At 35.9% G+C, this 17,242-nt stretch overlaps 1 protein-coding gene across 6 annotated transcripts in view; it reads left to right on the top strand.

The window, feature by feature from the left end:
• The window catches only part of CHD2 (chromodomain helicase DNA binding protein 2), a 122,559-nt gene that overhangs the window by 62,147 nt on the left and 43,170 nt on the right, over positions 1-17,242 (top strand). For all 6 annotated transcript variants that reach the window (XR_011968861.1, XR_011968859.1, XM_072617362.1 and 3 more), the window contains 9 exons: positions 780-968; positions 2,415-2,577; positions 3,551-3,703; positions 4,986-5,057; positions 8,425-8,574; positions 9,414-9,562; positions 11,217-11,313; positions 11,835-11,927; positions 16,046-16,219. Coding sequence is in view for 4 of the 6 variants with exons in the window: in XM_072617362.1 (XP_072473463.1) it covers positions 780-968; positions 2,415-2,577; positions 3,551-3,703; positions 4,986-5,057; positions 8,425-8,574; positions 9,414-9,562; positions 11,217-11,313; positions 11,835-11,927; positions 16,046-16,219 (1,240 nt within the window). In the remaining 2 variants the exon portion in view is untranslated. The remainder of the gene's footprint in view (positions 1-779; positions 969-2,414; positions 2,578-3,550; positions 3,704-4,985; positions 5,058-8,424; positions 8,575-9,413; positions 9,563-11,216; positions 11,314-11,834; positions 11,928-16,045; positions 16,220-17,242) is intronic.

The raw sequence follows: 17,242 nt of genomic DNA, 5'->3' as shown, positions 1-17,242 counted from the left end.
CTATTTTAAATTAAGGCAGTAATTTCCATCAGCCTCATCAAAGATTATGCCTTGCTTTAGCCATGGAGCTCAGCATAGTTTTAGCTACGTAATTTTGGCTGAGTGTACATGAGGTACACGTTTCTAAATTTTGGATTGTTCTCTGTGTTCCCAAATTCTGTTGATGTCAAAGATAGACAGTTTTGTAGTTCTTTACATGCTATTGTATGACTTCCTGTAACTAGAGCCCTTTAAACTTTCCCTCCAGGAAAAGTACAGGGTTTTTGTTTCTATGATAATTATGTTTCTTTAAGTAGCAACTGAAATTTTAGTTGTGTGTCTGATTCAATTCTTTTTTTCCCAATTTCAATTCTTTTTTCCCAAGCAAATTACCTTTTGTTAAAAAAATTATAGCTCAATGTAATTTTCCTTCATAAAATTGTTATCATCACTTTCCACATTCATTTTCATAACCTTATATGATAGAAATATGCTAGTCTCAGAAATTTGATTATTTCATAAAGCAAATATTAACTATTTAGGTAACCCTGGTAGTTATATATTGGTTTTCTGACTCATGCTCAAATATTACATTATTTTTGTTTCATCCCATTTTCATTTTTTGGTTTTCTGTTCTGTCTTATTTTTTTCTACAAGAATTAGTAATCAGTAATTTTATCCTAGTTAGTTACCTTTTTTAGAGTTAATTTCATGAAGAAAAAATTTCATTGTTTTTTAGAAATTCAAATAGAGGAAATTTATTTTCCTTATATAATTTAAGATTAGTATTTCATCCTTAGGTTTGAGTTCTGGGAAGATTTTGAAGATGACCATGGAAAAGGGAGAGAGAATGGTTACCAGAGTCTTCATAAAGTTCTAGAGCCTTTCCTTCTTCGAAGAGTAAAAAAGGATGTGGAAAAATCCCTTCCTGCCAAGGTGGAACAGATTCTCAGGGTGGAGATGTCTGTACTTCAAAAGCAGTATTATAAGTAAGTTGCTTCCTGATTTGGCCATTAAATTGTATGGAGGTTGCAGGTAGAAATGCCTTCAGTTGGGCAACCCTCAGTGAAAAATCCAGCTTTACTTTTTCATTTTTGGCCAGTGCTGAATAATTGTGTTGTTCTTTTTTTCAAGTCTCCCTCTCCCCTTTTGTATTAGCACAAGTGAGAATTAGTGCCATTCTGTTCTTGCTTAATGACCCAAAATATAGCCCAATTCCCAGAGAAATAATGATGCTTTCCCCTTTTTCTCCTTTACCCCAGGAAACAGATCATTGTATTTAAGAATATTCTTTAATAATCTTGGAATTGGTACAAAGGGAGGAACATTCTTTTTCATCTGATGTGTACTGTATGCAGTAGATTTAACACAAAGGGATTTGTGTCCTTGATTTAGGCTCTGTTGTAGGAAGGGCAGCACTGGCTCAGACCATGGCTTCAATAATTTAGAATGTTACTTCGAAGTTTTGGACTAGTTATTATATTTGAAAATTAATGTTTTAAAATTAGAAGTCTCCATTAAAATAAAAAATGAAAAAAAAAGCACCCCTGTTAAAGTTATGCTCTGTTAGTTAGCATGCTTAAAAATAAAATAGTTCCCCTCCCCCTTCCCGTTTTCTCTTATTCCTCATGACCTATCTGAATTTGGAGTCCAAGATTTTTCAGTTGTTGTGATGTGGAAAGGATTGTAGTAGTGAGATACAAACAGTAAGCCTTATTTAAGATATGTCTGTAAACAGTGAACATCGAAAGTTCATTCCAAACACTGGAAATAAGATGAAATTGAGACTGATCTCCCAGTTTTGCCCTGCTATTGGAGCAGCTCTTTAGACCTAAATAGGCTGTCCTTCCAGTTAAACTGAGATCTTGAAGGAATTTTACCTTGGTTCAATTTTGTGCTTACTGACTCAGTTTTTTTAATGCTGTGTGCTCATAGTTTTTTTTTGGATAGGAAGAAGGAAGTGAGTTAAGAAATTTCATAGTTAAGTAAAAGGAATGGAAGGAAAAATGAAAACCATGTATGTAGAGGAGGGCATCAGTGCACACGTTTTCAGCCCAACAGTCTGGGCAGATCATCACCTTCAGCCATTGTACTGAATGTCCTTTTTTTTGGTACAGGTCTGTCACAGGTTCTCAGTCTATTGTTCTGCATCTTGGAAGTGTGAAATCTCTTTGCACTTGATTGGTCCATGTTCAGATAACTTGAGAGAAGAAACTTCTTTTGTTATTTGCTTTGAAACTTACTGTGAACCATCTTGCTCATGAAATTGAGATGCCTAAATAAGATGATGTATACCATTATAGTTATGAAGGCCTAGAATGAATAGGAAAAGCATTGTACTTTCCCCTTCCCAGACACCTTTGCCCATTTCCTCCTCCCTTTAGCCTATCATATTTTAAAATTTGGCCTGATAATTATATTACTGACATCTGCAGGTGGATTTTGACCAGGAATTACAAGGCCCTCTCCAAAGGGACAAGAGGCAGCACATCTGGCTTCCTTAACATTGTGATGGAACTGAAAAAATGCTGTAATCACTGCTACCTGATTAAGCCTCCTGAAGAGAACGAGCGTGAAAATGGACAGGAGATTTTGCTGGTGCGTATTTACTCTGTGCATAATTAGTATCTTTAAAAAAAAAATCCACAAACAACTCCACAAAGAAATAAAATAAAAACTTCAACAAAAACTCACGTATTCTAGCTACCGTCAAATTGATTTCTTTCTTTCTCATTCTTTTAGAAATTTGGTTTGGGGGAAGCTTTTCTGTCCATGACTTTTTTATTTATTTGAAGAAATAATCTTTAAAATAACCAAAGAAGATATTAAGGTTGGGGACTTTTTAAAATGACCTAATTCTTTAGTTAAAAATACTTTCAAGGAACATTCTAAACACCACTTTTATACTTAGCATAAGTGCTGTGGGAAATAGAAAAATATACAATAAGTAGCTCATTGAGGACAAGTAACCTTTTTGATTCTTCCTGAGATGCCAAGATTTATATAGATTAAAAAATTAGGGTAATAAATAGAGATAGACTATGCAGTAAGTTGCTAAAGTGATTATAATCAGGTGCCACAAGTAAGAGAACTCAGAGTTAGGGAAGATGTAGGTTTGGGAATTATTCTCATAGAGATGGTAATAGAGACCATATAGATGAGCATTATCTATTAGATGAATTCTGGGAATGCTAAAAGGCAGGTAGAGAAGAAAGAATGCCCCCCCCAAGAGAGGAGTAAGAACGAGGAAAGTACAATAGCATGGAAACCACAGGAGGGAACAGTTTAAAAAAAATGGATCACTGCTGTCAAATACCCTAGAAAGTTTGAAAAGTATGGGAACAGAGAAAAGACCGCTGAATTGGCAACTTAAGAACATTCTTAGTAGGGTTGTGGTGGCAGACATCAACTTGTAAAGTGATTATTAACGGAAGGGTATAGGCAGGTCCCAAATCAGATTACGTAAAGAGTGTCTATGAGAAGAAGAATCCTTTGAAATCAAGCAAAATCTCATGTGTAGAAATGGGGAAATGTTTCAACCTCATTATTGGAATGACTTTTAGTTCTTCAGTCCCTGATCAGGAGCAGTGGGAAGCTGATACTTTTAGACAAACTGCTAACAAGACTTCGAGAGAGGGGGAACAGAGTTCTGATCTTCTCCCAGATGGTGAGGATGTTGGATATCCTGGCTGAATACTTGACTATTAAGCATTATCCTTTCCAGGTAAGTATGTTCAGTAATTGGGGTTGCAAGCATACTAAACAGACCCATAGTGGAAAAAACTAATTGTCCTAAATCTAGAAGTGAGGTTAAGAAGGGTTTTATTTTAAAAGAATTGAAGCTTTCTCCTTAATAAAATACTCATATGAAGGCCATCTTTTGATTTGAGAAAGAGAAGGCAAATAAAAGTTAGGTGGGTTTGCTTCTTACCTCTTTAAATAATGCTGAGGAAAATTGGTTGTCTGATGTGGGAATCACAGGAACTCAAGAAATATAGTACAAATCAGAAAAAAAAATGACAGTAGTATGTTGTTTTATAAATTTTCAGTGATCTTGGGTTCGAATTTGGAGAGGTAGCCTACTTTGAGCTAGTCCTTTTTGTTAGCCCACTGACTCCTGGAATAAGTTTTTGAGTAGATTATAGACTCTTTACTACAACTTAGTATCATTCAGGTACTAAGAAAAAAAATCTCATTGTATGGACATGAATGGATTTTGGCAGAGATTTCTCTGATCTGTTTATAATGATTTATATGTGAATAGGTGAATTGTATGTTTTAATTTTTGTCTTCTATAAAATGAAGATGGTAACAGCTATCTTATCCGTCTCATATGAAAGTTGTGAGGTAGAAATAAAATAATATAGGTAAAAGTATTTCATAAAAGTTAAATATGCTTTGTGTAATATAACGAGCAGTGTACATATACACGCACATATACACACATGCATATGCATGTGCATATATATGTTTATACATACATATGTGCTGTATGTTATGGTATTTGTACTACTGTAGTAAATAAATTAACACAAATAAAATTATGTGATTTTAAAAAAAATTCTTAAATCAGTCATAGGCTTAGCAGGGTTTCCTTAGGAAATACTTTTCCCTAGGCACACATCATTGTAATCAGTCATATTGTTTCTCACTGCAAACTTGTTTGGTAGTTACAAATATAATTAAAACAAAGCAGATAAGCAATGATTGGATTGCTGTCATTTTCTTCATAGACCTTGGTGTAAGGTCTGATCCTCAGATTCTCCTAAAAGAGAACACTTTGAACCAGAGCACTCAGCTATGATCTTGTAACAGGAGATCCCATGTCATGGGTTATGCTGCTGCCTAAGCAGAGCCTTACTTACACAGACCTAGCTAGGGCATTCAGGTTATTTTTAGTCTCTCTCTGGTGGGGACAAATGAAGGTTGCAAGCCTGTACTGTTTTCAGCTTTTGGTGTAGCTGGTCTTCCATGACTGTTAATTCTTTGCTGACTTATTTCTACAGCGTCTGGATGGTTCAATTAAGGGAGAAATCCGAAAGCAGGCCCTGGACCACTTCAATGCAGATGGATCTGAGGTATAGTATTTTCTGTATGGCTTTGTTACATGCGTAGCTTAGACTCTAAATCAGTTATAATAATCGCAGTTCAGATAGTGCTCTGCAGTTTACAAAGTGCTTTCCCTATAGTACCGTGAGGCAGGTGGTGGGGAAAGAGTAACATTTAATATTCTGAGTTTTAGAAACTTTATTACCATCATCTCCCTTTCTGCCTTAGGAAAGCAATAAGAATTCCCAAACCTTGACAAGATCAAATTAATAATTTGTCTGCTAGAAACAGGCATCTTCATATTTGCTTACCTTCCTAGGTTTGAATAATAAATAAATTCCGTCAGCAGCAATGCCATTGGTATATGGTTAAAGTGATAAAATTTTGAGGCTTGGAGTACAAGGCAAGAGAGAATGGGTTAGTTAGCTAGGAGGATTAACTTTGATGAGGTGATAACATCAAAAGCTTCTTTGATAGAAGGAACTGAATTCTTATTAGGGCTGTACCACTCTTTGGATGTGACTGAGGATGAACTACATGGGTTTCCTTTTGACTCATTTTCACTAGGAGAGAACAGGACATACATATCCCTTAAAAACATCTGTTTAAATTTCAGTTGAGCTTCTTTTACACTATTGTATAATGTTTGGTGCTTTTATTATTCCTGATTTTAATAACAGGACTATTTTTCATCCAGTCAACCAGCTGGTCCCAGCTTTGTACTAAACCCTGTGGAGCATAAATCAGTTAATCAGTACATGTTAAGTGTCTGCTTTGTGCTACTGTGCTAAGTGTGTTGTTTCTTCTATTGTGGATTTTACAGGAGGAGCAAGTGGAGTAATTAGAAAAGATATAAAAATAGATGACAAATCTATTGAGTGCTGAATTGGTGGTTTTAGACTATAGATAGCCTAGGATTTCAGAAAGCCAAAAGAATGGAAGCTGTGTGGAGATGTGAATGCAGAAGCGTCAGAGTGGAGGGGGCAGAGGAATAGTGGGAAACTCAGTTAAGTCAAGCATGGGGAGGGTGTCAGTAATTCCTGAAGTCAGAGCATGTTTTGAACACAGGGGACAGATTTGTTTTCCTCCCAGCTGTAGAGCATAGAACACTCTTAAAATAATTGTGTGTGTTCATCAGTAATGGCACTCCTTTTGCTTTGAGGCCAAGGGCGGGGATCCCATGGGCATCGGCATGTTTTCGTTTGGCAGAAGAGCAAAGCCTGAAAGACCAGTTAGTCGTCAGATTTGTTATGAAGAGGAGTCAATTCATATATGGGTGAGACCAGATGGTCACTGAGGTCTCTTCCAACTCTCAAATTCTGTGATTTTTGTGGACTGAATAAGATCATGTTGGCTTGGTTACTATTGCACTATTTTAGTGCGAAGTCACTTACTCTCAGTGGCTACTGTGGCTGAGTTGTTCAGAGCAGAACTTAGAAAGGTTTAAGAAGAAAAGATAGTAGTGGAGCTTTGGGTATTGGTTGAATACTTATTTTCTCTCTTCTTTCCTTCTCTTTTTCCTCCCTTTCTCCTCTCTCTGTCTCTGTTTCTGCCTCTGTCTTTTCTTATCATACTTGTTTCTACTTAAAACAAACACATGATCTGAACATTTTATCTTTTCCATTCCAAGAATAGAAATAAAATTATGTTGCTTTTTTGGTGTGGGATCAAGGAAGGCCTCTATAGACAAACCCTTCATCTATAAAACCTAATCCTTTAGATTATAAATATAAATCCTTTAGAGTTTGGGGGTTTTTTTGGGAGGGAAGGGGGGGCATGTGTTTCATCCTGAAGTGAGAAGTCCCATGGAGAGTATCCTGTGTTATTAGTTTCTAAATGGAAAGACTTAGTTCTGCCTTTTTTTTTTTCATGAAACCCTTGAGATCCTGAGGATCAATCCTTACTGGGTCCACTGGCTGTGGCTTAGCCATCCACTTTCAGTATTTCCATATCTAATTGCTAACAAACATGACGGCTAATTGGAAAGTGAAGACTGTTTTGTCATCAACATTCAGGCAAGACTGAGATCGTTTCTGACATATTTATTTAAATATGTGTACACACATTCATACTATATATAAAATACATATGTTTATTATATACACATTATATATACATAGACACACATACACACACACACACACACACACTGATAGGTATTTCTAATATAATTATACAGATACATTAAAATGTATCCATGACCTCCACTTCCCAAGTACTTGAACTCAGACATCCGGATAAACATTTTCTTCCTACTATACTTTTCATTCTTCATACATTTTAAAAAATTAATTAATTTTTAGTTTTCAACATTCACTTCCATAAGATTTTGAGTTCTAATTTTCTCCATGTCCCTTCCCTCCCTCCTTCCCAAGACAGCATGCAATCTGATGCAGGCTCTTCATTTACCTTCATATTAAGCATATTTTCACATTAGTCATGTTAGAAAGTAGCATTAGAACCAATGGGAAGAGCCATGAGAAAGAAGAAACAACAACAAAAAAAAGAGAGCAAATAGTCTGCTCGGATCTGCCTTCAGACCCATAGTTCTTTTTCTGGATATGCATAGCATCACGAGTCTGTCACATTCTTCATGTTTCTCTGTGCACTTCTGAATCCTGATTTTGAATTGTTTCTATGTAATTTCTGTTGTTTTCATCACCATGACATATGAATCATGCATAAACCTCTTGTCATTTTGCAGACTGGTTTTTTTCTATACGTGGACCCTTATCTTAAATATACATTCCCTTCTGTACTTTATTTTATCTTTCTTTCTACTCATATAATCTATTTGATATTCCTATGTTCTTTGTTAGTCCTAAGAAATAGATAAACATTCACACATGAAAGTATTTTCTTGTGCCATTTTATATTGACTGCTCTACTGAATTTTATCTACCACAGAAAGGTGAATTGGTTAAGAAAAACTCTGTTAAGAGCATTATCTGTGATAATGTAATAATTTGCATAATTATGTAAATATGTAATATCCTATTTGGATATGAAATGAAGCAGTAAAGTGTTAATGAAAAGAGCATTGGAATTAGAGGCCCTGAGTTCAAATTCTGGTTTTGCTGTTCAACTGTTTGTTACATGACTGCTGTCAAGAAGTTCTCTCAGGGTCTTGGTTTCCTCTTTTGTTAAATATGGGTGCTACAGTGCCTGTTGTGCTCTTTCAGGCTTTCATGAACTGCTTGTTCTTTCCTCTTTTACAATGAAATTCCACTTTGCCATCAGGTCCCGGACATTCTTTTAGATTCCATAAAGTTTGTCCATTATATCTTACTTTTCTTCACAACTTCAGGGGTTTCCAGAGATACAGGGCTTATTGGAGTATGAAACTGTTTCTGAGACAGACACAGCATAACGTGATATATATTGCCTTATGTACAGGACTTCTGTTTTCTGCTGTCAACACGGGCAGGTGGCCTAGGAATTAACTTGGCTTCAGCGGACACTGTGGTTATCTTTGACTCTGACTGGAACCCCCAGAATGACTTACAAGCACAAGCCCGAGCACATCGGATTGGACAGAAGAAGCAGGTAAGAGGAGATGTCAGGATATCTCTAGCTTTATCTTTGGAGGGATTCAGCCCTTTTATGACCATCTGTAAACTTATGTGTCCTAAAATTCTTAGTGCAATTTTAAGCAATTAAAGCTATGACTTTCAGAATATCTTGTGCTTTTTCCTCTCATTTTATCTCATTTCAGCTAGGCTAGACATCTACGAGATATTAATAAAAGATAGTGCCTTTTTGCTCTGAAATGAATTTCCTCTTACACGCACACACACACACACACACACACACACACACACACACACACGCACACACGTGTACATAATGCATCCCTGGGTCTTCCTCTGAGCTTTTCCCTAAAGAAGGTATTATTTTGCATGGATATTTCTTGCCTTACTATGTTTATGTAGTCATTACTTATCATTCTCTTCAGTGAGCCCTGTTTCCTTGTTTTTCCCACTGAAATTCCCATACATATTATGGTTAGAAATGCTCTGTAGATGACTTTTCATGGGACATTTCATTTAATAATAGAAGGTGGAGAAATCCATTTGTGTGTGTCATTTATGTAGTTTATTGTTGATATCACTTAATCAGAAAGACCATGAGAAGACATTGGTGTTGCAGTGTGACCACTAATAGCAGTCTCTGTACCTTTATTTAATACTTTCATTGAAGATGAGTATCTGTTGTAATGAAAATATGTGCCTGATTAAGACTACCACCTGAATGGATAGAACAATAATTTACAATTCAAGCTGAATAGAACTGACTTCCCCCCCAAATGTATTGTTCTGTGGGTAGATCTAGAGAATTTGCATAATACATGTCAGATATAATCCTCACTTTACCTTGCTCTGCAGGTGAACATTTACCGCTTGGTTACAAAGGGGACAGTAGAGGAAGAGATCATTGAACGAGCCAAAAAGAAGATGGTGTTGGATCACTTAGTGATCCAGCGTATGGATACCACAGGCCGTACTGTCTTGGATAACAACTCAGGAAGGTCAAAGTAAGTACCAAAAGGAGGGGGTGAAAGAAGTTCAGCTGAACGTAGGCTTTAGACCTTGTGTTGTCCACCAGATGTCATCGTCCTTGACATGAGGAGTTCATTTAGAAGTCATGTTGGAAATATGTGACTGCTGAACAGTAGAAAAGTACATTAGCAGCTATGTTGTTACTGTTTTTTGGGTGGGGAAGGGTTGTTTTTATTTCCTTGTTTTCTTTTTTTTACGTCCTAACATTTGCTCCAGTTATTTTCTCTCGTATCTTTTTGTCTATCTTCTGTTTTTGTTTCTTAACCCTTTCCTTTTGCTTTTAGTTCAATAAGCATTTCTTAGGTGCCACTGTAAGATGTGTTAGGTATGTAAAGATAAAAAAAAACCAATGATTGCCTTCTACTGAAGGGATGCAATATGTAACAAAGATAAGTAAATACAGAAGAAATCCAAAGAAGTTACAAAGTAATTTGCAGAGAGATCACTTGCAATTGGAGAGTATGAAGGCCTCATAGTATAAGTGGTACTTGAATTAATAACCCTTGAAGGAAGCCAGGCATTCTAAGAGGTGGAAGAGAAAAGAGAGAATGTGCTTCCAGCTTGGAGGTGAGCTGGAGTGAAGGCACAGTCTTGTATATTGTAGGCCAGGGTGGCTGGGAGGGAGTGTTTGGGAAGGAGAATGATGTTTAGGAGACCTAAAAATGGATCCTGGATCCAGACTGGAGGGTTTCAAGTCCCAGAGGAGTTAGTATGTAATCCTAGGGAGCTGCTTCTTGGTCAGGAAAGTCAGGTCTGTGCTTCCAGGAATACCTGCCTCTGTAAGTTACCAAGCAGCTGAAACAGGAATTTGAACGTTTTCTTACCAGACTTTGATTATTAACTATTAGCTAATACAAGTGAAGCAACTAGAATCAGAATCTTTTTCTTACTCTTTATAAAAACGTTTGTGTTTGGATTCTCAGTTTTCTTTCATTTAACTGTTGATGTGATATTGAAGACAGGAATTGTATAGAAAGTAGGAGAAAGTATATTTAATTGTCTTTAGGAAAGAGGACAACTATTTCTTAGTACTGTGCAGATTTCAAATTGTATTTTCTGGTATGGTGGTTGGGTTTTTATTTTTACTTTTTTTGTTACAAGAAGAAGGGATATAGATTTGAATTAGATGTTTGATTCTTTAATGCCTAGAAGTTTTATATAATTTGGGCACAAAGAAGGGGCTGCTTAGAATCTATGTTTGCTAATATACATGGAAATTTCAGTGTATGGAATGAATTTGGTTGGGAAAAGCTTCATTCTTTTGTATATGGTTCTACTCAAGCAACTGGAAAGGTATTTTGTGATTGGCACCCCACTGGGCAAATGATTCTTAAGGCCAAAAGTATGTGAGGAATTTCTTCAGAGTCCTTTAGAAATATTCCTTGATGAGCAAGGCAACTGATGAGGAAAACATGGAAATGCCTTTGTCTTCATTTCATTCACATTACTAGAATGAGACTGCCTTAACAACACTCCATTGGATTGATGTATATTTAGATGTATCTAAAGAGTCTAAAGCCATATCTTTCATGGTTGGAATAGTATAGAATATTTTTCCTGGGAGTGTGTTAGGAAAGGGTGGCAACATGAAGTATTTCAGATCACAACTACCTTTTTCCCTCCCTGCAGTTCTAATCCTTTCAACAAAGAAGAACTAACTGCTATTTTGAAATTTGGAGCAGAGGATCTCTTCAAAGAACTGGAAGGGGAGGAATCAGAGCCTCAGGTGATTAAACATTGGGAAAAAATATAGGCATACATATATTTATATGTGTATGTATGTATTTATATATACACATATTTCCTCATTTGAGAGTTCTAAACAATTTCTTTTCTGGAAGCACATTGTGAGTTTTACTTAGAAATTATTCCAGAATAAGTACTTAAGGGAACTAGCTAATTTTCCTTTATTTTGTCCAAGTTTCTATAAAATTAAATGGGACAATTTGAGGAATGGTGATCAAGATTCTATCTGTTCATTTACTGGTTCTTGTGTCTTTAGAATTATTTATTATTATTTAGTCTTTATGCTGAGTTTTAACTTATTTGAAATAATTAAGATTAGGTTTGAAAGTCATAGAGATGACAAGAAATGTGGGAGTTAGAGAACAAACTTGTGGCAGGTAGCCTGGGCACATCGGTACTTTTTAATGAGTTCTTCAGTGCTTTTAATACCACTTTATTGAAGAGTGTTGTTTTTTAATAATTATAGTTTAAATTATATATCTGTTGCTCTTAATTTCCTAGGAAATGGACATAGATGAAATTTTACGATTGGCTGAAACCAGAGAGAATGAAGTGTCAACAAGTGCGACAGATGAGCTTCTCTCACAGTTCAAGGTACGGAGCCAACATCTAGTTGTTTGTAACAAAATGGAGTATAAAATGAGGGCTTTTGTGACTGAAAGAGAAAGCCTTTTTGCAAATTTAATTAGCACCTCCATAATTTGTAGGTTTCATTGCTTATATGTTTTTGCCAACTTGGCTTTTTTATGGTATCTTACCCACTTTGGGGTGTCTTCTGCCCCATACCATTTGTTTTCCAAGTTGAAAATTGTGTTGCTGGAGTTTGATGCCACTTCTAAATCTTTAAATGTCTTATAATATAATTTTAAAAATGAGACCTTTGAAAGAATTTTTTCATGTAAGACAATATTATTGCTATTAAATAAATAATTTATTTGCTATTACTATTAGTAATAATGCTGTTCATGGTATGAATAATATTACTATTATTATTATTACTATTAATATTGTTATCCTTAATAGCTAGCATTTGTTTAGCCCTTTAAGGTCTGCAAAATGCTTTACAAATATTACCTCATTTGAGCCTCCCCACAGCCTCGTGAGGTAGGTGTTATCACTAGTAGAGAGGAAGACACTAAGGCAAACAGAGGTTAAATGGCTTGCTCAGGGTCTCACATACCTAGTAAGTGTCTGAGGCTAGATTTTAACTCAGGACTTCGACTCTGTATCTAGTATTTTATCCACTGTACCACCTAGATACCAAATTGTTGCTTTGTACATTCTTTCAACATTAATAAATAAATTTAGAGTTCATAGTAGTTAACAAAGAATTATAATGTACTGCTATAATAAACAGATTTTAGCCCCCAAAAAATGTCCATTCCTCAAAACTTGAGTCTACATTTCTCTGATGTTGTTTGACCATTTTAATTAACCTGAAGATTAACATTGAGTTGGCTTAGGTCAATTTTCACTCAGTAGCATTAAAAAGAACACTTGATTCTATAAAGTTTTATCCTAGCCCTTGTGAGGCCTCCAGGAACCTGCCTCATATTACCCCTTGAAATATGTAGGGTTTCCTTACAGGAAACTCATCCGTAGCAAAGCTGTGGCCTATGTTATAAATGTAACCTAAGTATCAGCATGCTACATTGCACTGCAAAGAGTGACATTTGAGTTCTCACTAGAAATTTGATATCTGCATCTTACTTGTAGCTACCTCACTTCTATTAGTCTCAGTTTTTGCAGTTTCAGGATCTGAAAATCACAAGGTTGGACTGAATAGTATCTCTTGTTCATTCCTCCTACCCTCTCAGCATCCTCCTTTCTCCTGGTCACAAAACCGGAGTATTCTCATGACTTGGAAAGACTAATTCTTCTGTCTTTGTCCTTGATCCCACTTCCTCTTATCTTCTGTAGGTTCTTTTGTCAAACATTTATCTCTTCCTTATTATCTTTGGGCTTTCCTTCCTTCCTCCCTACAGTCATTCTCAGATCTCCCATTTTATCTTCTGACCCTGTCCCTTTACCATTTCTTCTCTCTCCTCATTATTACCAAACTGCTTGAAAAAAACAGTCTATAAGTAATGCCTCTACTTCCCTGTTGCACGCATTTGTTTCAGTTTCTTCCTACTGGGTTTCCTACTTCCTACTATTTTGCTGAAACTACTTTCTTTAAGGTCATCAGTGACGGCCTAATCATGATATCTAATGGTCTTTCCTAAGTTCTTATATGCTTTGACCTTCTTGGCAGTTTGACATTTAGACTGCACCTTCCCGCTGTATACAGTTCAGAGACAAACTCTTAGGGTGCTTTGAACTGCTTTTCTAAATCTCCTTCAGTTGACTCCCTATCCTCTTCTTGACCTCTTATTCTGTGTGTGCTCTGGATATTCTCCTTTTGCAGTATCGTTGAGTGTCACCGATTCTTATACTGTTTGTGTGTAAATGACTTACTCAGTCTGCCAGGCTGTTTGATGTGTTTTTTTCAGAGCTCCAGACCTTCATTTCTGCCTGGGCGTCCCACTGGAGTGGGAGCTAGACACCATCTTTATTCACATATAGTATAGTTTACTAACTTTTTAAAAATTTTTTAAAAATTTATTTCTAATTTATGAAATAAGCATTTATTTCCATAGCGTAGTAGAATTTTAAAAAATGATTGCACATGAAACTGCAACTCTATTATGTACAACTTACTATTCCTTTTAAATACATAATAAAGTTAGCATGTAACTTTCTTTTTTTTTCCTCCCCTTCCTATCCCCAGGATGGCTACCATTAGACACAAGTATGTATACATATATTTAAAATAGTTCTATACATACTTCTGTTTATCAATTTTTTTCTCTAGTATGTACTCAGAGCTCTACATATTTCACTCATTCTGCAAACGTTTATTAAGGACCTCATTTAAACAGTAGTGGAAAGGTGAGCACTGTGACCTTAAAGAGAGGAAAACTTGGGTTCATGAACGGTTTCTAACATATGCTGGCTGTGTTACCCTGGACAAGACATTTAACCTCTCTGTGCCCCAAGCCACATTTCCCAAGGTTTCTGAGCAAGAGTGTGACATGGCCCAGCCTGTTCATTAGGATAGTTATTTTGCTGTGTGGAGGAAGTAAGTAAGTAAGTGGCTAAGTAGGGCGTCTAAGAGGCTGTTACATTAGTCAGGAGTAAATAAACATCTCTTAAGTGCCTACTATGTGCCAGGCATTGTTCAAGCTCTAGAGATAAAAAGAAAGGCAAAAATCAATCCCTGTTCTCATGTAGCTCACAGTCTAATGAAGGAGACAATATATAAATATGTATGCACAAATAAGGTACATGCAGGATAAATTAGGGAAAATTCTCAGAAGGAAGGCACTAAAATGAAGATGGAGCAGGTAAGGCTTCCTGTAGAAAGTGGCGTTTTAGATGAGACTTGAAGAAATCCAGGAATGGAGATAGGGAATATAATGATACAAGTTAGTACAGGAACATAATATAATACAAACTGAGGGTGTGTAAGTGGAAAGAAGAGAACTGTAAGACATGTAGTGATGTCTGATAGGGAGAAGGATAATAAGGTGACTGTGAGTAATGACTCTGAGTGGTTGGGAGAGTGATAGTGCTCTCAGAAAAAAGCATGAAGTTTGCAGGAAAGACAGGGTTAGTATAGGAAAGACAATGAGTTTTAGTCTTTGGCATTTTCTGTCCCAGGAAGTAACTTGTAGTAGATATGAAAAAATATCAAATGGCAAAATATGGAATCACTTTGTCTTTCACATACACACAAATATATGAGTTTGCTCTAGTTTGTTATTCTTGAATATTTCATGGCAAGGTTTCCTTTTCTTAAGCCTAAAAGAGAGTCCTTTTCCTAAAGTCAGTTTTCTGAATTGATAAGATATTCATTCATTCTGAATTGGGCCACGGATTGGTATGCTTTGCTAGTAGGGCAGAACATTTGAAGTTTGAAATGGAAAAAATTCACTTTAAATTAGCTGGGTTCTGATATTTGGTACTTTAATTAAAAGTCAATTGAGCGTTCAGTGTGGTGAGCAACAACTGTTGCTTTGAATTTTGCACTCTAAAAAACTTGACAAATTTTTGTTGGATATCAGTTTATCATGTTTATAGAAGTGTCAATATCAGTTTATTATGGACTAATAAATGAAGATCAACATTTTATATGTTAATTAAGACCTATGTAAATTTGCCAATTAATATTAGACATCGATTCAAGTATAAATGTCTAATTTTTATTTGTGTTCAGTCTTTAGTCATTTCAGAAGTTCTAATGAGGGATATTTTAGAGAAAGAAATGAATATGATAATACTATCTGTGTAAAGATAACATAAATGATGCTCATCTGATTTTTAAAATTAAAAATCTTCTTTAATTCTCCCATAAGTTTTAGAAACTAAGAAAAACTATGTGTGACAAAATGAAAGTAGGACCAAGGAGAATCTAAGTAACTTTTTTATTGCTATCCAGTGGGGGAAAACCTGTTCATTGACCTAAGGGGAGAATGTCATTTCAGAACTGTTCATCCAAGGGAACAAGGCATCTTGAAATCTCAGTTTCCTGGTATTCTTAGTCATAATATATTTTTATCTTGATAGAAGTACAAAGTCAGATTTAAAGCACTGAATAAACTTAAATGTTGCCAAAGTTTTACAATTGGAAGGTGCTATCATTTTGAGAGTGGTGAGTCTTTTCTTTTAAGGTAGCCAATTTTGCAACCATGGAAGACGAGGAAACTGAATTGGAAGAACGATCACATAAGGACTGGGATGAAATCATTCCAGAGGATCAGAGGAAGAAAGTAGAGGAGGAGGAACGACAGAAAGAGTTAGAAGAAATTTACATGCTGCCTCGAATTCGGAGCTCTGCAAAAAAGGTACGTTGTTTTGGGGTGGAGCGGAATCAGTTAGGTAGAAGGATCTATGAGCATATAAACTTACAGATTTGGATCGTGCATTTCATTCAAATTATAAACAAAATCCTTGGATTGGTTTTTTATATATTATATGTTGAAGATGCTTTTATCTGCAAGACATTCCTTTTTAAATTTAATTAATTTTTTTTAAACGTTATTAATTTTTGGAGGCAATTGAGATTAAGTTACTTGCCCAGGGTCACACAGCTTGTAAATGTTTGAAGCAGGGTTTGAACTTGAGTCCTCCTGACTCCAGGGCTGGTGCTATATCCACTGTGCCACCTAGTTGCCCCCAGTCCTTTTTTTAGGGTGAGGACTATAGGAAATAGGAGACATGATTAGAGAATAATAGGATAGGCAATTAAATATGAGTAATTTGGCAGTGGTGTCATAGCTCTTCCTTGGCAGTAAGGTCATCAATTTTGTTTATTCATCTTGTTCCTTTAGATATTGTCTTCCGTCTCTCCATAAAGCCCTATAAAACAGGCATGTAAACATTCAGATAAGAAGCTTCCCTTCCCCTTCCCCCTCAATACCTAGGGTCATTCATCTGTGGGGAAGAAAATATAATCATCAAAGATCACATGAAAAAAAGTTCTTTAATGAGAGGGGGAAAAAAGCATCTTTATAGTACTCTAATATGCAAAGCACTTTACTTAGGTTATCTCATTTGATTCTTCACTTTACAGATGAAGACACTGAGATTGAGAGAGGTTAGGTGTGTTATCCAGGGTTACACAGCTGCCTGAGGCAGGATTTGAACTCAGTTACTCCTAACTCTGAGTCCAACATTCTATCCACTGCATTACCTAACCACCTGAAAAACATGGTATTTTACCAATCTATATTAATTCAAAATGAGAAAATAATTATTGAATAAATAAAACAGGAGGTAGAAACTTCTTCCAAGGTCAATGAGCAAACCTTTATTAAAGTGCCTGTTAATACGCTAAGGACTGTTGTAAATGTTGGGGACATAAAGAA

This window comes from Notamacropus eugenii, chromosome 1 (assembly GCF_028372415.1).
Source record: "Notamacropus eugenii isolate mMacEug1 chromosome 1, mMacEug1.pri_v2, whole genome shotgun sequence".
Lineage (NCBI taxonomy): Eukaryota > Metazoa > Chordata > Mammalia > Diprotodontia > Macropodidae > Notamacropus > Notamacropus eugenii.
This window is presented reverse-complemented; position numbering and strand designations above follow the sequence as displayed.